Genomic DNA, 27,449 nt, shown 5'->3' with positions numbered 1-27,449 from the left:
AAACAACTTTGTACATACTTTCCTATACTTATCTTCTAATAATCAGCGTAACATTCTTTTTTTCTTTTCCAAGATTTGATCATTTAGTGGCCATAGAAAGGGCAGGAAGGGCAAGTGATGGCAATTATTATAATGCGAGGAAAATAAACATCAAGCACTTAGTGGATCCCATTGATGACTTGTTTGTTGCTGCACAGACTATTCCAGGCATCAGCACAACTGGTACGTCTACAACCTGCGCTTGTAATGACGTGTGCACCCATGAGAGGTGATCTTTCCACAGTTACAAATTATTACTTTTGCATCTTATAACCTCATAGGGGTTGGAGATGGTGGAAATGAATTGGGGACAGGAAAAGTAAAAGAGGCTGTGAAGAAGTATATTAGAAATGGAGACACTATCGCATGTGACGTGGCTGCAGACTTCACGGTGATTGCTGGTAAGGCTATAGAAACTTTTCCTGATATCTCCAAATCAGCACTGACAGCAAGGTTTCCTGCCAGCAGGTACCGAAAACATGTGAGATGGTAATTAAAGGGGTAGTCCCATGTCATCCATTTATGACATATCCACCCTCCTGTCAGTGCCATTGTAGAGGTGAATGAAAAATTCAATTATCCACATGAGGTGGGAATTTGTTTCCATCAAAGCCTTTCGGAAGGGTGTATTGGATCTTTTGGAAAGAGAATTTGGGGTGAGACAGGATACAGAGCCCAGAAGATGTATTGGACTTTTGGGGTAACCGAACAACAATAAAATGAATATTATTATATTTAGGGAGAGAGGAGTGAATCAGAAGAGAAATGTTATAAGTAAATATGAGTTGCTGCGGGGACCCTGGTTAGATACTCCTGGTTTGTCTTCCTACATACTAATAAGAGCGCGATCCTTTCTATTCTTTGTCCTCTTACACTAAAGGCCCCGTCACACATAGCCACTCACCAGTGATCCCGACAACGATATCAACGTGTCAGGATCGCTGGTGAGTCGCTACATGATCGCTGGTGAGATGTCACACAGACAGCTTCACCAGCGATCAGCGATGCCAAGCGCGATCTCGCTAGCGAGATCGCTATGTGTGACGGGGCCCTTAGGCCTTAGAGAAAGGGGAAAGGATAGAATAATCAAAATTAGTGTCTATGACAGAACACTTTAGGAGAATTTGCTCTTGGTTAGATGGATGGATATTGACTCTACTCAAAGGCTTTTTAATACCAATTCCTGCTGCTTTATTGTTGTTTTTGATTAATTGGCATCGATATATACAAATACTTTGATTGTTTTGAACTAATCTGTATCTACGTCAATATATTGCGTTATTGTTTCCTCTCCCTGTTTGAAAAAAGAAAACTGTATGTAAAGTAGTTTTATTTAATAAATATGGTTTGATTAAAACAAAAAAGGGTAATTCTTATAGTAGGGACATACAGTATATCGCATTGTGGTCCAGAAGTTACAAAATATTTCTAAGTTGCATCTAAAAAATATTTTTATTTCACATTAGTTCTCTGCATGCAGATGCTTGCTGATTGCTAGAACCCCACCGATCCCGAGAACTGAGCTCTAAAATGTACCATCAGATTGGAGTGACAATGACATGTGCACCACTGCTCCATTTATTGTTTCTAGGGTGGCAAGAGATATCCAAGTACATGTCTCTGCTCTCCGTAATGAATGGAGCGGGGTCGTGAATGCACCACTGCTGGCCTATTCTGCTGGGGCATTTCAGAGCTCTGTTCTCGAGGTAGGACAACCCTATTATTAGCTCTTTTCCTTTGCTGCTCTCATCCATCTGGTCTTATATAGTTGACTTGCTTATACCCTAGGTGTATCCAACTGGGGAGGTTATGCTGTGTCATGCGCCTTATACCTCTTGAACACCTGTCAAATTCATGATCGGTACTTAAGAAAGGCAACTGGGTTCCCCAAATTATCAGAGCAAGCTACCTGGACTTCCTCCCTCCCCTCCATCCAAAAGGTAATATTTCCCTTAAATTGTACAATATTAAAACCATCTTTGTTTCTTCTTAGCCATGGGGTAGAGCAATAAAATATTTTACAGGGCAGAGGAGGGTGGACCTGGCTGATCTCCTGGGGTGCACAGAGATAATTTCCTTATATATTTCACTGTTGTAAATGTAATTTGAGACAAATAGACTCAAATAAAAGATTAAGGATGGAAGTGCTTTTTTGTTTTGTATTTCCTGTTCATTTTCTGTGTTTAGTGTTCCTTTTACGATATTTTTCTTTCATCTGTCCAACTTGTAACTACAGGAAGAAAAGCTTTTGGCGATACTGGTGAATCATGGGATCCGCAGCGGGGTTACTGGGAATCTGGCCATGGAGGTTGATGGTCTCCCATTCTACAATGCCCATTCTGACATGATCCAGCGGCTTCTGGAGGTCACACTTTAATGAGGTCAGATTAGATCACATGTAAGAACATAGGAAATTTTCACTCATCCCCTTGTATTCTCAGCACTGCGGCATGTCTCGTCACTTACAGGCTTCCTATCTGACGTATGTGATAAAGAGCTTTAAAAAATTAAAAATCATTTTTATTCACACAGGTTGTGAAGAAAAAGCGCATCAAATAAATGGATGAAAGAGTCTGCCTGTTCTCACTGCACAGGACAGGCCACAAACTGGCATGTGTTCAATTTCTATGTATTATAAACTGCAGTATTATAATAAATATGCTGGGCCGAGGTTATTTTTTTGGACTTGCTCCTTGCAGATTGTTTAGAACCTAATTATGATTATTACCAGAAGTATTTTTTTAACTGTAAATTTTAATTGAAGGATTTTCATATTTCCCAAAATATAAAAATGCAGATATCTATATATAATTGCCTTAAATTGTCTGTTATCCACTTCCGCCTGGATGTCCTCGAATCTAACAATCCACCGCGCCGCACCGGAAGTACGCTGACCGCCATATTGGAATACCCAAGTGATGGGTATTCCAATATGGCAAACCGCTGGTGGTACCAGGTCCTTCCGCAGTACCACCAGCGGGACACTGCCGGGACACCCACGCCGGACCCCCCCCCCTGCTGCCGCTGGAGCCCTGCCAGGACCCACTGCCAGGACCTGCCTCCAGGTGCCGCCACCAGGACCTGCCGCCAGGACCCGCCACCGCCTACCCACCCACCTCCGTGCAGTCACAGCCGCCAGGAAAGACCGCGGCTTGCGGCCTGTGCTGGAGATGAGGTGCGGGCGCCCTCTTGTGGTGCCGCATCCCATTTCCAGCACAGGCTGCAAACCACCATCTTTCCTGACGACTGTGATTGCATGGAGATGGGGGGCCAGAGACTATTGTAGTGGCTCTTATTCTGATGTGAGCTTTGAGGCTGTGATGGCTGTGGAGGGTCCCAGCAATATAGACTCTTTAACTGTGATGAGGTTTATGTAGCTATTATGGCGACATTGGGACATATGGTGCAATTGGGGCACTGTGGCTGTGACGGGGGGCACTGTGGCTGTGACAGGGGGGCACTGTGGCTGTGAGGGGGGGTCACTGTGGCTGTGAGGGGGGTCACTGTGGCTGCCTGCCCACCCACCTACCTCCAAACAGTCACCTCCGTGCAGTCACAGCGGGCAGGAAAGACCGCAGCTTGCGGCCTGTGCTGGAGATGGGGTGCGGGCGCCCTCTGGTGGAGCCGACAGGACACACACCCCACACACACACTGCCCTCCCGATGCGATAGCATCGGGCCCACCTCTAGTATAAACATAAACAGATAACAAGACTTCAATGACAACAAGTTAAACCAAATACATAATAGATATGCATTAGATTATGCTTAAGATATTATTCAGATAATCATTTTTTTAACAGTATGAGAAGGGGGGAAAGACATATAAGATGCAAAATTAGACATCAAGGGAGAAAGGATAAGCAAATGTATACGAAGAGGGAATCAGGAGATGATTGAGTAGGTTAGAAGAGGCGACTGTCATATATTCAGGGGTGTCCAGAAAGTGTCCCAAGGGGACCAGATGAGGTGAAATCTCTCAACCCAATTTTCACTCAAAGCAGTATGATATTTTCTAGGTCAAGCAGACACGGGGGAGAGGTTTGCTTTCAGTGGGAGTCTACCAAGCATCATGCGGCTGTCAAAATATGAAGAATAAGTCTAATAGTTCTCTTGGATAGATTCCGTGGAAAGATGTTAAGTAAGAAAATTTGAGGCTCCTATAGTAGATTCATAACAAAAATTTGTTTAATTAATATTTGAACATTTAGTCCACAAAGGAATTATCTTGGAACAATCCCAAAAAAGATGGAAGACAGATCCCATCGTCCGAGCACTCCAACACAAGGGAGAAATAGATGAGTCCAACCCGTGTGTGGTACCAGAAATGGAGGATCTTCTTTTGGTTTTCTTTGTAAGTGATGCAAGAAGCCTTAATTGGCTGCTCTTGACCAGACAAGTCTTCAATCAAAATCAATCAGGGTTTTACCCAAATAATTTTCCCATCTGGATATATATGGAAGTCTAACCAAAGAATCATCATCATGATTTTGTTAAATATTATATATGTCAGATATTAAGCCTTATGTTGAGGGTCCATTTCTACAGAGACATTCAAAGGGCACTGTTTTGAAATAGCGAAAGTTTATGGACAGATAATTTAGATTTCATCTCATCATATGTGAGCAGATTCCTTGTTGCACGATTACAGTAGTTATATCTGCAAAATTAAACACGGCAGTATGAGCCCATGCTCCTGTCAAGTAGTGGAAGCCAGACTTTCAGGGAAATTTGAATGAAATAAGGATGTAAGGTGGTAGTTTATGTTTCTGGTAAGGTTCATTGGGCCTAGAAGAAGGGTCAAATACACTTAAAGAAGGGTTTTACTGACTATTCCATATCAGAAAGTTAGGTTGTGCCGGTTCAAGTTAGAGTTTTTCAATTTCCATCCATTTTGTATAGGTGGGCTTAAAAATGACTATGCTGAGATTCTCTGGAGTTGAGTAGCCCAATAATGTACAAAGTGAGGTACACCTAGACCACCAAAAATTTTTATTTGTCAGCATAATTGACTTTGAAATTCTGTGATGTTTTTCTGCCCATATGAACCTCAAAGTGGCTGCTCAGAGCGACTTTAAATCTCTTGAGTGGAACTGGTATAGGTAAAGTTTCAAATAAGTATAGCAGTTTTGGGAGAATGGTAATTTTTATTGCTGAGATACGACCAAACAGAGATAAAGGTATGGACATCCATCTTGTCAAAACAGAACAGATTTCTTTAAAAAGTGGTGGAAAATTGCTATTATAGAGTTGGAAATGATGATGTGGGGTTACTTACTAAACCACCTAAGAGTATCGTCCTTCCAGTGATTTTTGAAGTTATTGCGTAAAAGATTTAATTATGGATCTGGTATATTTTTTGGGAGAGTTTCTATTTTGGTTGTGTTTGTTTTATAACCTGACAGGTTACCAAACTCTAAAAGAAGGAAATGTAGCTTAGGGAGAGAGAAGTGGTGGTTGGTGAGAAATAGAAGAATGTCATCTGCAAAGAGGGAAACTTTAAATTCTCTATCTGTTATCTGAGTTCAGTCTAATGGCAGCTGCAAGGGGTTCAATGCACAGGACAAAGAGCAGTGAGATAGTGGGCACCCCTGTCTAGTGCCGTTTTTTATTGTAAATGATTTGAGAAAACTATGGAGAAGCCTAATCGTTGCAGAGGTTTTAGAATATAGACTTTCGGTAACCTTTAGAAATGGACCTTTTAAAACGTATACTTCCAAGGGTTTTAAGCATGAAGGGTCAGCTGAGGCAATCAAACAATTTTTCCGCATCTAAAGGTATTGTCACACTTAGCGATGTACCAGCGATCCCGACCAGCGATATGACGCGGTCAGGATTGCTGGTACATCGCTAAGTGGTCGCTAGTGAGCTGCCACACAGGCAGATCTCACCAGCAACATCGCTGGGGACGGGGGTCGCTACTTACCTGTCACACTAGGCGATCCTGCGTCCTCCCGCCCGGCTCCACGCGTCGCTCGTCTCCCCACAGGAAGCGCCGCAGGAAGCTGACGACGAGAAACAGTCCTGGACGTTCTCGCGTGATCAGCGATAACCAACGGGGGAGCGGGTCGTTGGTAAGTATCTCACACAGTGACATCGCTAGCAATATCGCTATAATGTCACAAGTTATAGCGATATTGCTAGCGATATCGTTTAGTGTGACAGGCCCTTAAGCTTAAAAGGAAGGTAGGGTCTTTACTGTAGATCTTTGGACTAAAGGGCCTGTCACACTAAGTGGACCCGGGCGGGAGGACGCAGGATCGCCTAGTGTGCCAGGTAAGTAGCGACCCCCGTCCCCAGCGATGTCGCTGGTGAGATCTGCCTGTGTGGCAGCTCACTAGCGACCACTTAGCGATGTACCAGCGATCCTGACCGCGTCATATCACTGGTCGGGATCGCTGGTACATCGCTAAGTGTGACAGTACCTTAAATCTGTAAGGTCAGTTGCTCATCTGGTATTGTTGCCTTTTTGTCTAAATGGGATAAAACCTACCTGATCCTTAAGAATCAGAGAAGGCAGGTAAAAATGTAAGCGAACCACAAGTAGTTTAGTAAATAAGTCTAAGTTAAAGAGAGCTATAGGCCTATAGTTCTTACAATCCATCCTATCCTTACCTTTCTAAGGGATCACAGTTAGTCTGGCCCCGGTGTTTTCATGTTTTGGTAAGTGTTGTTCCTCTATAATATGTGCATTCAGAGTCCTGGTTGCCTCTGTATTGAGAGCGGGGATGTGATTTTAGAAAAGAGGCAATGAGATTACGGTATCCTTTGTAGGAAGATTGGGTGAGGAAAGGTTAGGGAGTGAATAAAGTTGTGAGAAATAGTCATGGAATATATGTGCTATCTCCTTTGGATCATATATTATTTGATTTTCTTTTGTTTTCATGAAGTATAAGGTGAAGTCTCTAAGTTGTTTAGCTAATAACGTGTGGGGTTTATTAGCTTTTTCATAATATTGTTGACATGTATACAGAAGTAGCTTATTCACTCATTTTAGTGCCATATTTTTAGCTGGGCTCTAAAATCTATTATCTTTTTAAGAATTTGCTTAGAGGGTCTGGAGAGTATTGTAGTCTCTAGGAGTTTTATCTCCATAGTCGGCATTTCTCCTTCGTCTCATTGGGGGACACAGAGACTGTGGGTGTGTGCTTCTGCCGTCTGGAGGCTGACACTAAGTATACAAAAAAAGAGTTAGCTCCTCCTCCGCCGCATACACCCTCGCCCCCAGACCGGGCGTAACTCAGTTTTTGCTTAGTGTCTGATGGAGGCACACGCAGTCTGGAGCTCCAGACTAGGTTTTTTTGTTTTTTTTTTCCCTTTCTTTGAAGATAAGACAGGGGCGACGGATCCTATAGAGAGGGTCCGATCTCCCCAAATCACCAACGGGCGACCACGTGTGAGTAGTCCTCCACGTGTTTTCTCTCCCGCACCGAGGGACACATCTGGGACTTTTCCCCAGACAACCATTTTTCTTTTTTATTTTGTAAAGAGGGGCAACGCATCCTGATGAGAGGATTCGATTTCCCCATGAGCTACAACGGGCGAGCACGTGTGAGCGATGGGCGATCCCCAACGGACTCCACGTTTTGTTCCTCTCCTGCAACGCGGGATTTCAGGTTGGCCCCTTCCACCCCTAGGTAGTGATACCAGGGGTGCAGTTGGAGGCGCAGGTGAGCCAGGGGATCGAAGCATCCACCCCCAGTAGCCTCCCCCTCCCCGCCCAGGGATGGGGTTGAGAGCACCCCAAGAGAGCCCCCCGGCGGCAGGCTCACCTTTGTTTGTAGGGTCACCCCCCGGAACGGGACCCTCCAGAAGGCGCCGCGGGGCTGTCTGTTCCCCCGCCCGACGGGGTTTCTTCTTCTCACGGGGCCCGACTCTCTCCCCGGTGGAACCCGGTGCGAGTAGTGCCACATGCGGCAGCAGACGCTCTGCGGCCAGAAGTCCCGCCGGCGGCCGCGGTCCCCGCGGTATGGGGAGATCCGCAAGGCCGCGTGAGGCCTGCCCGCCCCTTCCGGTGGTAGCCGGAAGCCCCGCCCACTGACTTCCGGCAGCCCGGGGGGCGCGGCGGGCGCGCAGTGTCCGGGGAGCGCGCACCCTCCTCCCCCTCCTCGCAGGTCCCCGCCGGAGTACGGCTGAAGCTCCGCCGGCGGCCGCGGTCCCCGCTGTATGGGGAGGGCCGCGAGTTCCGCGCCTGCCGCTTCCGGTGGGGGCCGGAAGCCCCGCCCACTGAATTCCGGCGGCACGGGGAGCGCGGTGGGCGCGCACAGTGACCAGAGGCTCCCGCCCTCCTCCCCCTCCTCGCATTTCCTCGCCGGAGTGCGGTCGGAAACCCCGCCGCCTCTCTCCAAAGTGCACCGCAGTGCCCCCGGCGAGTAACGGCACGTGAAGGAACAGGTGTGCAAAGCAGCTCGTCCACGTCTCAGGGTTTTTCGCTGCGTCCAGAGCACCCCGTGGAAGAGGCGGGACGTTACCGGTGGGTGAGTGCAACCCCGTTTCGAGTGCCGCACTGGTTGTCAAGGAAGGGGTTACCCTCCTCCTCCTACCCTACCCTGCAATATGTCTGGCAAAGGGAAAGCTCACTCTTTCCTATACGCTGTTTGCGTTTCCTGTGGGGTCAGGCTGCCTAAGGCGCAGCCGGGTAAATTTTGCGAAGCCTGTGAGTCGGAGCGAGCCCAGGAGCCCCCCATTGTTGCAGAGCCCAGGGGTCAGGACCCCCCAGAATGGGCAGTGTCTTTATCGCATTCTATGATGTCCCTTACGAAGGCAATTGAGTCCCTTCGGGGCCCGGGCAGGGTCAAGGATGGTGGTCTGCCAGCGGAAGACAGCTCGTCCACGTCTCAGGACCCTTCGTCCGTTAGGGGCCGCTCCAGCACCAGACAAGCTCATGGTAAGAGAGCTCGTTCTCCGTCGGCCGGGCCCTCTGGGGAGTCGGCGGCGATTTTTAGGGCATCTCGTTCCCTGTCGCCAAGCTCAGGAAGCGATCAGGACGAGGGCGAGGATGAGGAAGAGGAAGCCTGGAATCCAGAAAGCCTGGGATACCAGGACTCGGTGGACAGCCTCATTGAGGCGGTCAACCAGACTTTAGAGATCGAGGATGATGTGTCCACGGCCTCAGGTCACAAGGTCTCCTTCAAGAAAACCAGGCGTCCGCATAGAAGGTTTGCTACACATCCGGAGTTCGAGGAGCTAGTCCAGAAACATAGGGAACACCCGGATAAGCGCTTTGCAATGCAAAAGGCGCTGCAAGCAAAGTATCCGTTCCCTCCTGAACTCTATAAAGGGTGGGTGGAGTCGCCAGTAGTGGACCCACCGGTGTCACGTTTAGCATCAAGATCGCTATTGTCGATACCCAGCGGTTCTTCTATTAAGGACCCAACTGATCGCCTCATAGAGGGGCTTGCCCGCTCAGTGTATGAGGCAGCAGGGTCGGCTCTGGCCCCCTCCTTTGCGGCTACCTGGGTGGCTAAGGCCATGGTTTCATGGGCAGACACTCTGCATAGGGCCCTCCAAGACAGGGATCTGCCCGCGGAAATCTTGGAGGTGACAAATCAGATATCAGGAGCGAGTGATTATCTCGTCGGCGCCGCTCTGGATGCGGCCGAGTGTTCTGCTGTGGCAGCAGCAAATGCGATCGCCGTAAGGCGAGCATTATGGCTGAGATTATGGAAAGTGGATTCTATCTCTAAAAAATCCTTGACCTCATTGCCTTTTCAAGGCAATCGATTGTTCGGTGAAAAGCTTGATAAACTTATCTCAGAAGCCACAGGGGGGAAGAGTAGTTTTCTACCGCAGCAGAAGAGTTGGCCGGCATTCAGGCAGACGCAGAGGCGTTTTCGGCCCTTTCGTAGCTCCTGGAGGTGGACTTCGGCCAGGGCATCCACCTCCGCAAATGATGGTCAGATTAGAGAAAGGCAAGTTTCTTACAGGGCCAATCCGCTGGGTAGAGGCCGGGGCCGTTTGCCCAGAGCGAGGGGGGCCAGATCACAAAAGCCTCCAGCAAAATGACTCGAGGCACTTCGTACCTACGGACGACAGAGTGGGCGGACGCCTACTAAGGTTCAGCCACGTTTGGGTCGCAGTGGCACGCGACGCTTGGGTGGCAGAACTGATATCGTCCGGGTACAAGATAGAGTTTGTCGGACTCCCGCCACGGCGTTTCTTCCGTTCCCGGCTCTCCGGAACAGAATTGCAGGCGGAAGGTCTGTTGCAGGCTATAATGACGCTACAGCGCAACGGGGTCATTGTCCCAGTGCCGAAAAGCGAAGAGACGCAAGGTTTTTACTCCAACCTGTTTTCAGTCCCCAAAAAGGACGGGACAGTAAGGCCAGTACTGGATTTAAAGAACCTGAACAAGTTTATCAGGGTCAGGCGATTCCGGATGGAATCCCTCCGTTCGGTCATTTCAGCCATGGATCCAGGGGAATTCCTGGCCTCGATCGATGTGCAGGATGCATATCTACACATCCCGATTTTTCCTCCACACCAGAGGTTCCTGCGTTTTGCGATCGGAGGGCGACATTTCCAATTTGTTGCTCTGCCCTTCGGTCTGGCCACTGCCCCCAGAGTCTTTACAAAGATAATGGCGGTGGTTATGGCCATCCTGCATGCTCGGGGCATAACGGTACTACCCTACCTGGACGACCTTTTGGTAAAGGGGCCGTCGTTTCAGGCGTGCCAAGAGAATGTCGGTATCACTCTGGATACCCTGGCCCGCCTAGGTTGGCTGATCAATCAGAACAAGTCGTCCTTGGTTCCGGCTCAGAGAATCGTATTTCTAGGCATGATTTTCGACACCTCCCAGGGGCTGGTGATCCTCCCTCAGGACAAGGCGCAAAGGATCAAACAGGGGGTACGGAACCTTCTTCAGCCGGGCTTCAGATCCATCCGGTACGGCATGAGTGTGTTGGGCAGAATGGTGGCGGCGATGGAGGCAATCCCGTTTGCCCAGTTCCATCTCCGTCAGCTTCAACATGCGCTCTTGTCAGCATGGGACCGAAGGCTGCTTTCCCTCAATCATCGGTGCAGTTTGTCTCCACCGGTCCGACGGTCACTCCAGTGGTGGACTCGCGACTCGTCTCTGGTTCAGGGGAAACCCTTTCCCCCGGAACAGTGGTTGGTGGTGACGACCGATGCAAGCCTGCAGGGTTGGGGTGCAGTTTTCCAGAGTCACACAGCCCAGGGGCGGTGGTCCTTTCGGGAGGTAATTCTCCCGATCAACATTCTGGAGATACGGGCAATACGATTGGCCCTGCAACATTTTCAGCGTTGGCTGACAAACCGGCCGGTGCGCATTCAGTCGGACAATGCTACAGCGGTAGCGTATGTGAACCATCAGGGGGGCACGCGCAGCCAGGCAGCCATGCGCGAGGTCGGGCTGGTACTGCGTTGGGCCGAGAAAAACCACGTGGTAATTTCAGCGGTGCACATTCCGGGAATCGAAAACTGGGCGGCGGATTTTCTCAGCCGACAGGGGGTCGCGGCAGGGGAGTGGTCCCTGCACCCCGAGGTTTTTCAACAGATCTGCCAACGGTGGGGGACACCAGACGTGGACCTTATGGCATCCAGAGAGAACGCCAAGATTCAAAGATTCGTCGCTCGATCCCTCGACCCGCAGGCAATCACAGCAGACGCTCTGGTGCTTCCGTGGAGCCAGTTTCGCCTCCCGTACTTGTTCCCCCCGCTACCTCTGCTTCCAAGAGTCATCAGAAAGATAAGGAGAGAGAGGGTTCCAGCAATTCTGCTGGCCCCAGACTGGCCTCGGCGGGCCTGGTATGCAGATCTGGTTCAACTAGTGGTGGACGTACCCTGGCGTCTCCCAGATCGGCCGGACTTACTGTCCCAGGGGCCGATCTGCCATCCGAACTTAGGGGCCCTGTGTTTGACGGCGTGGCCATTGAATCTTGGCTGTTAACACAGGCAGGATTCAGGCGCGATGTGGTGGCCACGATGGTGAGTGCCCGAAAGCCTTCCTCGGCGAAGGTATATCATCGGACTTGGGAAGTGTTTTTCCGTTGGTGTAGGGATCGCGGAGTGGCTCCTCTGGTTTTTTCGATCCCCAACGTACTGGCTTTTCTGCAGGCAGGGCTGGACGCGGGATTGGCTCCGAGTTCGCTCAGAACGCAAGTCTCGGCCCTGTCGGTGCTTTTCCAACGAAAGGTCGCTTCGGTCTGGCAGGTTAGGACGTTTATGCAAGGGGTCGCACATTTAGTACCCCCCTATAAGGCACCGATGGAATCATGGGACCTGAACTTAGTGCTCAGGGCCCTTCAGGAACCTCCCTTCGAACCGTTACAAGAAGTCTCCTTACCTTACCTGTCCAGGAAGGTCGTTTTTCTGGTAGCGATAACATCTATTAGGCGGGTTTCGGAACTGGCGGCTTTATCTTGTAAACCGCCGTTCCTGACTTTTTATAAGGATAAAGTAGTTTTAAGGCCAGCTCCCCCCTTCTTGCCGAAGGTTGTCTCTGCATTCCATATCAACGAAGACATTGTCTTACCCTCGTTTTGCCCGGCACCGGTGCATAGGGTAGAAAAGGCATTGCACACCCTGGATCTGGTAAGAGCCCTTAGGAGATATGTGACAAGGACAGCGCCATTCCGCCAGACAGACTCTCTATTCGTGATTCCAGAAGGGCGGCGGAAGGGACTCGCTGCGTCCAGAGCGACTTTGGCCAGATGGGTTCGTCTGACAGTCCAAGAATCATATCAAATCAGTGGCACGCCGGTTCCGGCAGGGATCAGGGCACACTCGGCTCGAGCAGTGGGTGCCTCATGGGCACTGCGACACCAGGCTTCAGCGGAACAGGTGTGCAAAGCAGCTACCTGGTCCAGTTTGCATACGTTTGTCAAACATTATAACGTACATACCCAGGCATCCTCGGATGCAAGCCTGGGAAGAAAGATTCTCCAGGCAGCAGTTGCGCACCTCTAATCAGGGGCGCAAAATAGCATGGATTGGGTGAGCTAAGATCCCGCCCAGGGACTGCTTTAGAACGTCCCACAGTCTCTGTGTCCCCCAATGAGACGAAGGAGAAACATGGATTTTTGTGAGTACTCACCGTAAAATCCTTTTCTCCGAGACGCTCATTGGGGGACACAGCACCCACCCTATTAGCCAGTTGGCATCTGTTTATTTTGAATTATACAAATCCTTATGTAAGGATCAGGGTGGTCCCTTTTTCAGACGTATAATTTCTTGCCTGAGTTTAAGGCGAGTTCTCCTACTGCTTATGCACTAAACTGAGTTACGCCCGGTCTGGGGGCGAGGGTGTATGCGGCGGAGGAGGAGCTAACTCTTTTTTTGTATACTTAGTGTCAGCCTCCAGACGGCAGAAGCACACACCCACAGTCTCTGTGTCCCCCAATGAGCGTCTCGGAGAAAAGGATTTTACGGTGAGTACTCACAAAAATCCATGTTTCATATTTAATTGTATAATCTTTTTTAGGTCTGGCTCCCATTGTGATACAGACTCCGAAAGACTCCCATAATTTTGCTTCAGAAGAGACTGATCCTTTATTGAGCTCAAAGTAGTTTTGTAGATGAGGATGTAGTTATTCTTTAATAGAAGGTTTACGCAAGAAAGTTTAATTGAGCCTCCAATGAAAAGAACTGGTAAAAATTGAGAAATGATTCATTGAGATCTCTTTTGGGGCGTGATCAGACCATGTCCTGGAGCCCGTCTCTGCTCCTATTAACATACATAAGATGGGAGTATTTCTAAAGAAGTAATCTGTGCAGGACCATGAAGTCGTGAGAAGAAAGAGAAGGCTCTGTCTTTATGATGGTTAATTCTCCATAGCTCATAAAGGGAGTATCAACAGATGAGTTTGCAGATGATGGGGATGAAGGTCTATTATTTAGCGAAAGTTTGTCTCTGTGTTCGAGAACAGCATTTTAAAGTCCCCCTCCAGAACTATTGCAAACGACGGGAGACGTGAGATTTTAAGCAGATTATACTAAGAAATTTGACCTGTGTTGGGGGTATAAATACTGCAGAGTATATGGGGTTTCCTTGAGAGTTCTACAAGAAGTATTCTTATATGTGATGGTTGGAAGCCCTACGTGTCATACAGAGTGATATCTGTCTCCACAAGTCGCTGTGCTTGTATAGAGCATAAGGGCTTATTGATACGACCATAGTGGATATATTTTATAGTCCTTTTTATGACCACAAGTCTCCTGACCTGAACCCACTGTCTCATAATATACCTGCGAGACTGTGAGTTTAGGTCTGTAGACCCACTGCCGGGCCAGGAATTGCAACCATAACATTTACCAAAGAATATGACAACTATAAGTTAAAGCAAGCAGTAAAGACTGTCTGCGCTTAGGTGTGACTGAGGGAGGGGAACATTACACCCAAACAGGATTTATGGAGTTAAAAATAGGTCCATTGATTATAGATGTGTAGTAATGCATTGGATCAGAGTTTCTATTAATTGACAGTATGCAAAGATCTTACATTAATGATGAGCGAATAGTGAAATATTCAGATTCGGGAAAGTCGACACGAGTAATTTGTAATATCCGTGTATTCGTACCGAATAACGAATCCAATGCAAGTCAATGGGAAAGCTGAATATTTTTATGCTGGACCCAACAAACAGGTCTGGGGGCCTGAGAAAAAAAGCTGAAATGGATGGGAAAGTTCTAAATCTAAATGGAAACATCATGGAGAAGATGCCTATATGCCGTTCTGACTCACATATGGTATCTGGGAATAATGTGGTCTGACTATTGCGCCGGTTTTACGGATTTATAAGAAGACCTAACAAACCAAACCTAAATTTTTTTTAAAGGGAAAAATGCTAAGAAACATTTTTTTCCTTCATAATTACATGTATATAACGCAAAATAAAATAAAAAAAATTATACCTCTCGCTTAGCATACCGTATTTTTCGGACTATAAGACGCACCGGACCATAAGACGCACCCCTATTTTCAGAAGGAAAATAGGGAAAAAATAATAATGTGTCAAATGGGGGTCCGTCTTACAGTCCGAATTCAGCTTACCTGGGAAGGGATCCTGCACAGGTGGAGAAGTAGTCACAGGGGTCATTCAGTGGTCCAGGCTCGTGCGGTGGCGGCGGCTCTGTGCTGGGGCAGCTGCACTGGGGCTGGGGTGGGTGGGCTGTGCAGGGGCAGCTGTGGCAGGGGCAGCTGTGGCAGGGGCAGCTGTGCTGGGGCAGGTGGGCAGGGGCAGCGGCAGCTGTGGCAGGGGCAGCTGTGTTGGGGCAGGGGCAGCTGTGCTGGGGCAGAGGCAGCTGTGGCAGGGGCAGCTGTGCTGGGGCAGGGGCAGCTATGGCAGAGGCAGATGTGGCAGAGGCAGCTGTGGCAGAGGCAGGTGGGCAGGGGCAGCTGTGGCAGGGACAGGTGGGCTCTGCGGTGCGGTGGTGGCAGCGGGCTGTGCTCCGGTGCAGGGGCGGCGGCTCCGCCGGCGTTTCTTCGCAGCCCGGAGGCCCCCCGCGCACCCCTTGCTGGGCGCCGCCATGCTGCGGTGGCCTCCGGGAGCATGGACACGGCAAGATGGCCGCCGGCCCGGGGACGGCGCATGAGCTGCTTCAGATCTCGTGCCGAGATCTCGGGGGAGAAACGCCGGCGGAGCCGCCGCCCCTGCACCGGAGCACAGCCCGCTGCCACCACCGCACCGCAGAGCGCCGCCCGCTGCCACCACCGCACCGCAGAGCCTCGCCCGCTGCCACCAGCGCACCAGGTACCGTGCATTGCGACCATAAGACGCACCCCCCACTTTCCCCCAAAATTTTGGGGGAAAAAAGTGCGTCTTATGGTCCGAAAAATACGGTATGTTCACACGGAGCGTTTTGGCTATAGTTTTTCTTTTCACATTTGTGAGGGCTCTCACTCCTACATTTGGAAGGTCCCTCCCTCATTCCAAATTGTTCTCTAGATAGTGGAATACAGATTCCCCATCCCTTTACAATGCCAGCTAAAACATGCCCATTTGAATTTTGGGCTCCACCCGCCACCACCACCATGTCCACCGCCATGTCATTATGCGGCCCTCGCTTATATTTTTCAGAGGGCCAGCAGGTGCTGTGAAACCTGAGTTTTGCGAGCTCCACAGTTCATTTTGGCCACCGGATCCTAATGGAGCCACTGTCATAGCGGGTAAAGCTGCTGTAAGGTGAATATAATACAGGAGATGGGGGAGTTGTATGATCAGTGTCAGTAAATTGGATTCTACCAGACACCAAAAGCATTAGAATTAAGTTCTGAATACAGTGTAACAAGCTTGGGCCTATATTATTGTCAGTGTGTCAAGCCTGAAACCCATGTCAGGAACATATGTGTACAAGCCTCATTTTACTTGGAAGCAGCCTCCTCAAGGGAAAGAGAGAGGAGTGCCATTGACCAATCTGCACAAGTCTATGCACTTCTAGAAACTAGCCAACAAGGCAGAATTTACCGTATTTTTTGCATGGTTTTGAGCAACATTGGAACCGCATAGACCAGGGATTGTCACGCCAAACACCTGCTCTCCCTTTAACGTGGGCATAATGCTACTCAGACAACACAGGGTGAGGGTAAAAGAGTTTGTCAATACTTTATTAAACCACATAACAGGCAGATAACATGTAGAACAGTCCCAGCAAAATACCCCAAGATGGTGCATATTACAGAGTTTCAAATCTCCGCTGATTCGCCGAGATATTGACAGCTGTTACTTCAGATCTTCTAGGGTCGACTACCCCACCTGTGGCACGCACACAGAGAGGAGGTAACGACAAGCGTAGGAAGATGACAGTCTGTTCAGGTACAAACGTGGTCAAAATCGTTGGTACCCCTCGTTTAATGATAGAAAAACCCACAATGGCCACAGAAATAACTTGAATCTCATAAAAGTAATAATAAATAAAAAATGTATGAAAATGAACAAATGAATGTCAGACATTGCTTTTCAACCATGCTTCCACAGAATTAAAAAAAAAAAATAAAACTCATGAAATAGGCCTGGACGGAAATGATGGTACCCCTGAAAATAATGTGACAAAAGGGACATGTTAAATCAAGGTGTGTCCACTATTTAGCATCACAGTTGTCTACAATCTTGGAATCAGTGAGTGGGCCTGTATTAGAGGGCTACAGATACTCACTGTGCTGTTTGGTGACATGGCGTGTATCACACTCAGCATGGACCAGAGGAAGCGAAAGAAAGAGTTGTCTCAGGAGATTAGAAAGAAAATTATAGACAGACATGTTAAAGGTAAAAGTTATAAGACCATCTCCAAGCATCTTGATGTTCCTACATATGTTGACTACAGTTGCACATATTATTCAGAAATTTAAGCTCGATGGGACTGTAGCCAACCTCCCTGGATTTGTCTGCAGGAGGAAAATTGATGACAAATCAAAGAGACGCATAATACGAATGGTAACAATAGAGCCCAGAAAAACTTCCAAACAGATTAAAGGTGAACTTCAAGCTCAAGGAACATCAGTGTCAGATCGCACCATCGGTCGTTGTATGAGTCAAAGTGGACTTCATGTGAGACGACCAAGGAGGACACAATTGTTGAAAAAAAATCATGCCAGACTGGAACTGGAATTGGAATTTGCCAAACTAGATGTTGACAAGCCACAAAGCTTCTGGGAGAATGTCCTATGGACAGATGAGACAAAAAAGAACTTTTTGGCAAGGCACATCAGCTCTATATTCACAGATGGAAAAATGAATCAAGAAAAGAACACTGTCCCTACTGTGAAACATGGAGGAGGCTCTGTTATGTTCTGGGGCTGCTTTGCTGCATCTGGCACAGGGTGTCTAGAATCTGTGCAGGGTACAATGAAATCTCAAGACTATCAATTGATTCTAGAGAGAAATGTGCTTCCCAGTGTCAGAAAACTTGTTCTCAGTCGCAGGTCATGGATCTTGCAACAGGATAATGACCCAGAACACACAGCTAAAAACACCAAAGAATGGCTAAGAGGAAAACATTGGAGTATTCTGAAGTGGCCTTCTATGAGCCCTGACCTAAATCCTATTGAGCATCTTTGGAAAAAGCAGAAACATGCCGTCTGGAAAAGGCAGCCTTCAAACACGAGACAACTGGAGCAGTTTTCTCTTGAGGAGTGAGTCAAAATACCTGTCAATAGGTGCAGAAGTCTCATTGACAGTTACAGGAATCATTTGATTGCAGTGATTGTACAACAAAATATTAAGTTAAGGGTACCATCATTTCTGTCCAGGCCTGTTTCATGAGTTTTATTTTTTTAAAAATTCTAGGGAAGCATGGTTGAAAAGCAATGTCTGACTTTCATTTGTTCATTTTCATAGATTTTTTATTTATTATTACTTTGTCAGATTCAAGTTATTTCTATCACCATTTTGAGTTTTTCTGTCATTAAACGAGGGGTACCAACAATTTTGACCACGTGTGTACAAGGTCAGTTGACCGGAGGGTCACAACCTGGCTTCATCTTCCAGAGTCGACTTCCCCACCTGTGGCACACACACAGAGAGGAAGTAACAACCATCTTAGTAAGATGACAGTCCATTGAGATACAAGGCCAGTTGACCCACGGGTCACAACCTGGCTTCTCCAAACATATCCATGGTTCAGCGATGGTCAATGGAGAAGATCTGTATTCTTCCAACCGGGGCCTAGGTCCCCTATTTTGTTTCCTATGGAATGATAGATCCGTGTCCCTCATGATGGAGCCATGATGTATTGGCTGCTGTCCTGTAGAGTCCCTAGGATGTGTGAGCGTCTTGGTTGAATCGCTAGCTCTTTCTCTCTCTATAGAGGCATGTAAGCTCTTTTTATACTTTAATAAATTCCTTAATTCAGTGTTAACACAAAGGGTAAGAATCGAGATGAGATCAGGTAGCATTACTTGATTATTTAATCTATTTGCATAGTTTTTCCTGCTCTGTTTTTGAAGCCACAAAAATACCGGATTATAAGACGCACCACAAATTTTGAGGAGAAAAATAGGAAAAAACTTTTTTTAATAAAATGGTGGTGCCACTTTAATCCAGGTGTCTTATTGCTTACCGGGGGTGGTGGCTGCGGTGAAGCGGGGTCCCAGGGTCGCTGTTGGAGGAGGCAAGAGTGGGGTGATACTGCAGGCCGCAGGAAGGGATGAGAGGGTTCTCCGAAGTGCAGCGCGCTGCCAGGGGGGCTTGTGCTGCTATCATGGGGGCTTGTGCTGCTGCCAGGGGTCTGTGCTGCTACCATGGGGGCTCGTGCTGCTATCAGGGGGCTTGTCCTGCTGCCAGGGGTCTGTGCTGCTATCAGGGGGGCTTGTGTTGCTGCCAGGGGTCTGTGCTGCTACCATGGGGACTCGTGCTCCCTCGAGATCTCAGTCCCGAGATCACCATCAGCGCATGCGCCGTCCCCGGCGGCGGCCGCCATATTGCCGGAGCCAGCCAATACAGAGGGAACCGAGAGGGAGCCCCGGGGCTCTGACCTGTCGCAAAATGTCGGCAGAGCCCCGGGATGGGAACCGGAGACACCGCTGGGCACGTGGAGACATGGCTGGGCACCCGGCGACACCCACAGCGCCGACGGACACCCGGAGACGCCCGGACACCCCTGCGGCCTACACCCGATAAGGTATATCCTCTTTGTAAGACGCACCCCCATTTTCCCCCCAAGTTTGGGGGAAAAAAGCGCGTCTTACAAAGCGTAAAATACGGTATGTGATCTATACAATTCATAAAATTAGCAAATCAGTAAACATCACTAGTCATCAAAGATAAGAGCAAAATATGTTATATGAAATGTCAATATTACAGGCTTGCACAAGCAAAAGTCTGTTTTCTTGTCTGGTTGCTGTCTGTTGTGTCTGTGCAACTGCAGGTTGTGGGCAGCAGGTATCAGCGCCTCCTTCCTGGACAGCAGATTGGGAAGGCAGTAACACAGAGGATGGGCCAGTAGTTTAACTCTCATAGATTTTGTACCCAGGTGTTCCGCCCACCTACTGAGTTGCTGTGTATGTCAGCAGTATATGGTGTATGCTAAAAGAGGTATTATGTCGAATTTCCCTTTTATAGATTTCGAAAATCTTAAGCACACATCCCTTTATGTGTGCTTAAGATTTTCGAACTCATATTATTATTTTGTGGAGGGCTGAAACCTGAAGACGTGTGTGGAGCATATTAATGTATTGATATTCCACAATGTCCAAGTGCAGACCCAAAAATCAACAACAGGCTCCCAGATACATGCTTAACCCTTTTGAGATCTAGCCTGTTTTCACCTTGACCAGGCCAATTTTTACAATTATGACCACTGTCACTTTATGAGGTCATAACTCTGGAAAGCTTCAACGGATGCTGATGATTCTGAGATTGTTTTCTTGTGACATATTGTACTTTATGATAGCGGTAAAATTTCTTCGATATGACTTGCATTTATTTGTAAAAAATACCGAAATTTGGTGAAAATTTTGCAATTTTCAAACTTTTAATTTTTATGTCCTTAAGTCAGGGAGTCATATCGCCCAAAATAGTTAATAAATAACATTTCCCATATGTCTACTTTACATCAGCACAATTTTGGAGCCAATTTTTTTTTTGTTGGGAAGTTATAAGTGTTAAAAGTTGATCAGGCATGTTTTCATTTTTTCAACAAATTTTACAGAACCATTTTTTTATGGACCACTAGTGATGAGCGAGTATACTTGTTGCTCGGGTTTCCCCGAGCATGCTCGGATGATCTCCGATTATTTTGGCGTACTCGGAGATTTAGTTTTTGTCGCTTCAGCTGCATGATTTATGGCTGCTGGACAGCCTGAATACATGTGGGAATTCCCTAACAAACAGGCATTACTCACATGTATTCAGCCTGTCCAGCAGCCTCAAATCATGCAGTTGCATCGACAGAAACTAAATCTCCGAGCACGCTAAAATACTTGGAGGCCACCCGAGCATGCTCGGGGAAACCCGAGTAACGAGTATACTCACTTATCACTAGGGATCACCTCACATTTGAAGTGACTTTGAGGGGCCTATACACACAAAAGTGACACCATTTTAAAAACTGCACCCCTCAAGGTACTCAAAACCACATTCAATAAGTTTATTAACCCTTCAGGTTCTTCACAGGAATTTTTGGAATGTGGAAGCAAAAAATAAACATTTACTTTTGTTTCATAAAAATTTTCCTTTAGACTTATTTTTTTTTACTTTCACAAGAGTAACAGGAGAAAATGGACCATACATTTTGTTTTGCAATTTCTCCTGAGCATGCCGATACCCCATATGTGTGGGAAATCTACTGTTTGGTCATACAGCAGGGCTCGGAAGGGAAGGAGCACCATTTCACTTTTTGAATGTATAATATGCTGGAATAATTAGCGGCTGACATGTCGCGTTTGGAGAGCCCCTGATGTGCCTAAACAGTGGAAACCCTCAACAAGTGACACCATTTTGGAAACTAGACCCCTTAGGGAACTTATCTAGATGTGTATTGAGCACCTTGAACCCACAAGTGCTTTACAGAAGTTTATAACGTATAGCCCTGGAAATAAGAAAAAATCTAATTTTACCCAAATAAATGTCTTAAGATCCAAATGTTGCATTTACATAAGAGGAGAAATTGTGCCATACAATTTGTTGTGCAATTTCTCCTGAGTACGCCGATACCTCATATGTGGGAGAATACTACTGTTTGTGCGCAAGGCAGGGCTTGGAAGGAAAGGAGCGCCATTTGACTTTTGGAACACAAAATTTGATGGAATAATTAGTGGACACCATGTCGCGTTTGAAGAGCCCCTTATGTGCCTAAATAGTGGAAACCCCCCCACAAGTGACACCATTTTGAAAAGTAGACCCCTTCGGGACCTTATCTATATGTGTATTGAGCACCTTGATCCCCCAGGTGCTTCACGGAAGTTTTTAACGTTAAGTCATGAACGTTAAGTTTGCTGTGCAATTTCTCCTGAAGTTCATCGATACCCCGTATGTGGTCGAAAACTACTTTTGAGGCACAGTGCAAAGCTCAGAAGGGAAGCAGCGCCATATTACAGTGCAGATTTTGCTGCACTTGTTTGAAGGTGCCATGTTACATTGACAGAGCCTCTTAGGCCCCTTTCACACATCAGTTTTTTGCCATCAGTCACAATCCGTTGGCTCCATGAATCCTGCACAGATTGTGAAAAACTGATGCGACAGATCTGTTTTTTCATCTGTTCCTTCCGTCTTTTGATAGATCCGTTTTTAAAAACGCCCACAGATAGACAGATCTATAGATAGATAGATATGGGATAGATAGAATACATAGATATATCTATAGATAGAATACATAAATATATCTATAGATATATCCATAGATCTCTATATCTATAGATATATCTATGGAAATATCTATGGATATCTATGAATATATCCATAGATACAGTCATATGTTAAAGTTTGGGCACCCCTATTAATGTTAACCTTTTTTCTTTAGAACAATTTTGGTTTTTGCAACAGCTATTTCAGTTTCATATATCTAATAACTGATGGACTCAGTTATATTTCTGGATTCAAATAAGGTTTATTGTACTAACAGAAAATGTGCAATCTGTATTTAAACAAAATTTGACCGGTGCAAAAGTATGGGCACCCTTATCATTTTCTTGATTTGAACACTCCTAACTACTTTTTACTGACTTCCTGGAGCACTAAATTGGTTTTCTAACCTCATTGAGCTTTGAACTTCATAGCCAGGTGTATCAAATCATGAGAAAAGGTATTTAAGGTGGCCACTTGCAAGTAGTTCTCCTATTTGATTCTCCTATGAAGAGTGGCATCATGGGCTCCTCAAATAACTCTCAAATGATCTGAAAACAAAGATTATTCAACATAGCTTTTCAGGGGAAGGATACAAAAAGTTGTCTCAGAGATTTAACCTGTCAGTTTCCACTGTGAGGAACACAGGTACAGTTCTTGTTAAGCCCAGAAGTGGAAGGCCAAGAAAAATATCAGAAAGGCAGAGAAGAAAAATGGTGAGAACAGTCAAGGACAATCCACAGACCACCTCCAAAGACCTGCATCATCATCTTGCTGCAGATGGTGTCACTGTGCATCGGTCAACAATACAGCGCACTTTGCGCAAGGAGAAGCTGTATGGGAGAGTGATGCGAAAGAAGCCGTTTCTGCAAGCACGCCACAAACAGAGTCACCTGAGGTATGCAAAAGCACATTTGGACAAGCCAGTTACATTTCGGAAGAAGGTCCTGTGGACTGATGAAACAAAGATTGAGTTGTTTGGTCATACAAAAAGGCGTTATGTGTTGTGAGTTCATTTTTCCCTTCACCATTGAGGTCTGATGAACTCCCTCCTCTGGTGAAGGAAGGTAGTGAGGCTGATTACCAAACACCTGGGCAGCTAGATGATGACTGGGTGGCTGGAATTTAGGACTGGATATAGGGCAGCCGACGCCCTTCTGCCTTGCTGGTGATCCTGCTGGATTCTTGGAGACCAGTCTGATTCCTGCGTCTCAAAGCTAAGTTTTTCTGCTCTGCTTTGTACTCTTCAGTTTTGTTTTTGTTTTGCCTTGTTTTTTGGGAGTTCTGCCATCCCCGGCCGGGGGTGAGCTGAATTCCATTTTTGTCTCTGATCTGTTGATCTTTTGCTCTGTCTTCAGAATATACCTGAATGCTGATATAGTCTTTTGAAGCCTAGCGACTTCAGGGCCTGTTTTTCCTATCAGTCGGTTGGCTCATTTTGATAGGGTTTTTGCGGATGGCAGACAGCAGCTTTCCTATCCTGTCCTATTTAGATAGCTTGGGCCCCATCATTTGCTCAACCTATCTTTCTATCTGTGTTAGTGTTTTCATCTTGCTTCACCGTCATTATATGTTGGAGGCTGCCTATTGCTTTGGGGTCTGCTCTGGGGCAGTTTAGTTTTTCCCCTTTCTGTCTTTAGGCTATGTAGTTCTCCGGCTGTGATCGAGGGGTCTAGGGCACCGTAGGAACCCCCCACGGCTACTGCTAGTTGTTGTGGATAGGTTCAGGGGTCTGCAATCCGATAGCTGCCAACCTCTGATTTTTCTGGACTTAGCTAGTATTTAGTTTTTTCCTCCTTCGGTGACTCATCATAACAGTTATGCATGGAGGCTAAAAAGCACAGCATTCCAAGAAAAACACTTGCTACCCACAGTAAAATTTGGTGGAGGTTCCATCATGCTTTGGGGCTGTGTGGCCAATGCCGACACCGGGAATCTTGTTAAAGTTGAGGGTCGCATGGATTCAACTCAGTATCAGCAGATTCTTGACAATAATGTGCAAGAATCAGTGACGAAGTTCAAGTTACGCAGGGGATGGATATTTCAGCAAGACAATGATCCAAAACACCGCTCCAAATCTACTCAGGCATTCATGCAGAGGAGCAATTACAATGTTCTGGAATGGCCATCCCAGTCCCCAGACCTGAATATCATTGAACATCTGTGGGATGATTTGAAGCGGGCTGTCCATGCTCGGCGACCATCAAACTTAACTGAACTGGAATTGTTTTGTAAACAGGAATGGTCACAAATGCCTTCATCCAGGAACCAGGAACTCATTAATAGCTACAGGAAGCGACTAGAGGCTGTTATTTTTGCAAAAGGAGGATCTACGAAATATTAATGTCACTTTTATGTTGAGGTTCCCATAATTTGCACCGGTCAAATTTGGTTAAAATGCAGATTGCACAATAAACTTCATTTGAATCCAGAAATATAACTGAGTCCATCAGTTATTAGATATATGAAACTGAAATAGCTGTTGCAAAAACCAAAATTGTCATAAAGAAAAAAGGTTAACATCAATAGGGGTGCCCAAACTTTAACATATGACTGTACATCTATAGATTTATCTATGGATATATCCATAGATATATCTATCTTTTGAGAGAGAGATATATATATATATATACTGTATATATATATATATATATAGAGAGAGAGAGAGAGAGAGATCGATAGATAGATAAATAATAGCAAGGCTGATGTTTATCAATGAACAATTTTTTTTATTTAAAAAAAAAAAAAAAAACGCCAACAGATACAGATCTATAGGTAGATAGACATGGGATAGATAGAATACATAGATATATCTATAGATATATCCATATATACACTCACTGGCCACTTTATTAGGTACACCATGCTAGTAAGGGGTTGGACCCCCTTTTGCCTTCAGAACTGCCTCAATTCTTCGTGGCAGAGATTCAACAAGGTGCTGGAAGCATTCCTCAGAGATTTTGGACCATATTGACATGATGGCATCACACAGTTGGCGCAGATTTGTCGGCTGCACATCCCTGATGCGAATCTCCCGTTCCACCACATCCCAAAGATGCTCTATTGGATTGAGATCTGGTGACTGAGGAGGCCATTTGAGTACAGTGAACTCATTGTCATGTTCAAGAAACCAATCTGAGATGATTCGAGCTTTATGACATGGCGCATTATCCTGCTGAAAGTAGCCATCAGATGTTGGGTACATTGTGGTCATAAAGGGATGGACATGGTCAGCAACAATACTCAGGTAGGCTGTGGCGTTGCAACGATGCTCAATTGGTACCAAGGGGCCCAAAGAGTGCCAAGAAAAAATTCCCCACACCATGACACCACCACCACCAGCCTGAACCGTTGATACAAGGCAGGATGGATCCATGCTTTCATGTTGTTTACGCCAAATTCTGACCCTACCATCCGAATGTCGCAGCAGAAATCGAGACTCATCAGACCAGGCAACGTTTTTCCAATCTTCTACTGTCCAATTTCGATGAGCTTGTGCAAATTTTAGCCTCAGTTTCCTGTTCTTAGCTGAGAGGAGTGGTACCCAGTGTGGTCTTCTGCTGCTGTAGCCCATCTGCCTCAAAGTTCGACGCACTGTGCGTTCAGAGATGCTCTTCTGCCTACCTTGGTTGTAACGGGTGGCAATTTGAGTCACTGTTGCCTTTCTATCAGCTCGAACCAGTATGCCCATTCTCCTCTGACCTCTGGCATCAACAAGGCATTTCCGGCCACAGAACTGCCGCTCACTGGTTTTTTTTTCTTTTTCGGACCATTCTCTGTAAACCCTAGAGATGGTTGTGCGTGAAAATCCCAGTAGATCAGCAGTTTCTGAAATACTCAGACCAGCCCTTCTGGCACCAACAATCATGCCACGTTCAAAGGCACTCAAATCACCTTTCTTCCCCATACTGATGCTCAGTTTGAACTGCAGGAGATTGTCTTGACCATGTCTACATGCCTAAATGCACTGAGTTGCCGCCATGTGATTGGCTGATTAGAAATTAAGTCTTAACACACAGTTGGACAGGTGTACCTAATAAAGTGGCCAGTGAGTGTATATATATATATATATATATATATATATACATATATATATATACACATATATATGGATATCTATGAATATATCCATAGATATATAGATATATCTATAGATATATCTATGGATATATCCATTGATATATCTATCTTTTGAGATATATATATATATATATATATATATATATGGATAGATAGATAAATAATAGCAAGGCCAATGTTTATTAATGAACAATGTTTTTTATTAAAAAAAAAAAAGGAAAAAAATATGGCGTGGGCTCCTGCGCAATTTTCTGCGCCAGAGGGGGAAAGCCGACGGCCGGGGGCCAATATTTGTAGCCTGGGAAGGGGGTAATGCCCATGGCCCCTTCCCAGGCTATGAATATCAGCCCGCAGCTGTTTGCATAGCCTTTACTGGCTATTAGAAATGGGGGACCCCCAAAAAATGACATGGGGTCCCCCTATATTATATAGCCAGAAAGGCTACGCAGACAGCTGCGGGCTAATATTCATAGCCTAGGAAGGGGCCATGGATATTGCCCCCCCCGTCTACAAATACTAGCCCGCAGCCGCCCCAATTCTGGCACTTAGCCCCTCTCTTCCCACTACCGTTTAGCAGTGGCATATGGGGTAATATGGGGTTAATTCCACCTTGCAATTGTAAGGTGACATTAAGCCCGGTTAATAATGGAGAGGTGTTATGAATGGGTCACCGAGGAGGATGGCAGGAACAGGCTAAGCCACCAGAAAACCAGAGAGGTTGGTAACTAAGCGGATTGCAGACCCCTGATCCTATCCACACAACTAGCAGTAGCCGTGGAGCGTACTTACAATGCCCTAGACGCCTCGGCACGGTCAGAGAGCTAACTAAGCCTAAAGCAAGAAAGGTAAAATCTAAACTGCCCCGGAGCAGACCGCAAAGGAATAGATAGCCCCCAAACATACCGTATATACTCGAGTATAAGCCGACCCGAGTATAAGCCGACCCCCTAATTTTGCCACAAAAAACTGGGAAAACTTATTGACTCGAGTATAAGCCTAGAGTGGGAAATGCTCCATAGATTATTCCCCCATATGCTGACCCCATAAGAAGCTCCTTAGATTATTCCCCCATATGCTGACCCCATAAGAAGC

The 27,449-nt window shown here is 46.5% G+C and overlaps 1 protein-coding gene across 9 annotated transcripts in view; it reads left to right on the top strand.

Annotated features, from left to right (window-relative positions):
* The window catches only part of DGLUCY (D-glutamate cyclase), a 227,913-nt gene that overhangs the window by 105,973 nt on the left and 94,491 nt on the right, over window positions 1–27,449 (top strand). For 6 of the 9 annotated variants that reach the window (XM_073578173.1, XM_073578170.1, XM_073578174.1 and 3 more), the window contains 5 exons: window positions 74–222; window positions 321–440; window positions 1,828–1,979; window positions 2,276–2,420; window positions 2,572–2,710. In XM_073578173.1, coding sequence (XP_073434274.1) covers window positions 74–222; window positions 321–440; window positions 1,828–1,979; window positions 2,276–2,416 — 562 coding nt within the window. In that variant the 3' untranslated portion in view covers window positions 2,417–2,420; window positions 2,572–2,710. Of the gene's footprint in view, window positions 1–73; window positions 223–320; window positions 441–1,827; window positions 1,980–2,275; window positions 2,438–2,571; window positions 2,711–27,449 lie in introns of those variants that run through there. The other 3 variants (XM_073578167.1, XM_073578169.1, XM_073578168.1) reach the window with 3 other exon arrangements.

Source organism: Dendrobates tinctorius, unplaced genomic scaffold (genome assembly GCF_039654945.1).
Source record: "Dendrobates tinctorius isolate UK_male_01 unplaced genomic scaffold, ASM3965494v1 ptg000058l, whole genome shotgun sequence".
Taxonomy (NCBI): domain Eukaryota; kingdom Metazoa; phylum Chordata; class Amphibia; order Anura; family Dendrobatidae; genus Dendrobates; species Dendrobates tinctorius.
Note: the sequence above shows the minus strand (reverse complement) of the source record. Positions and strands in the feature narration are given on the sequence as shown.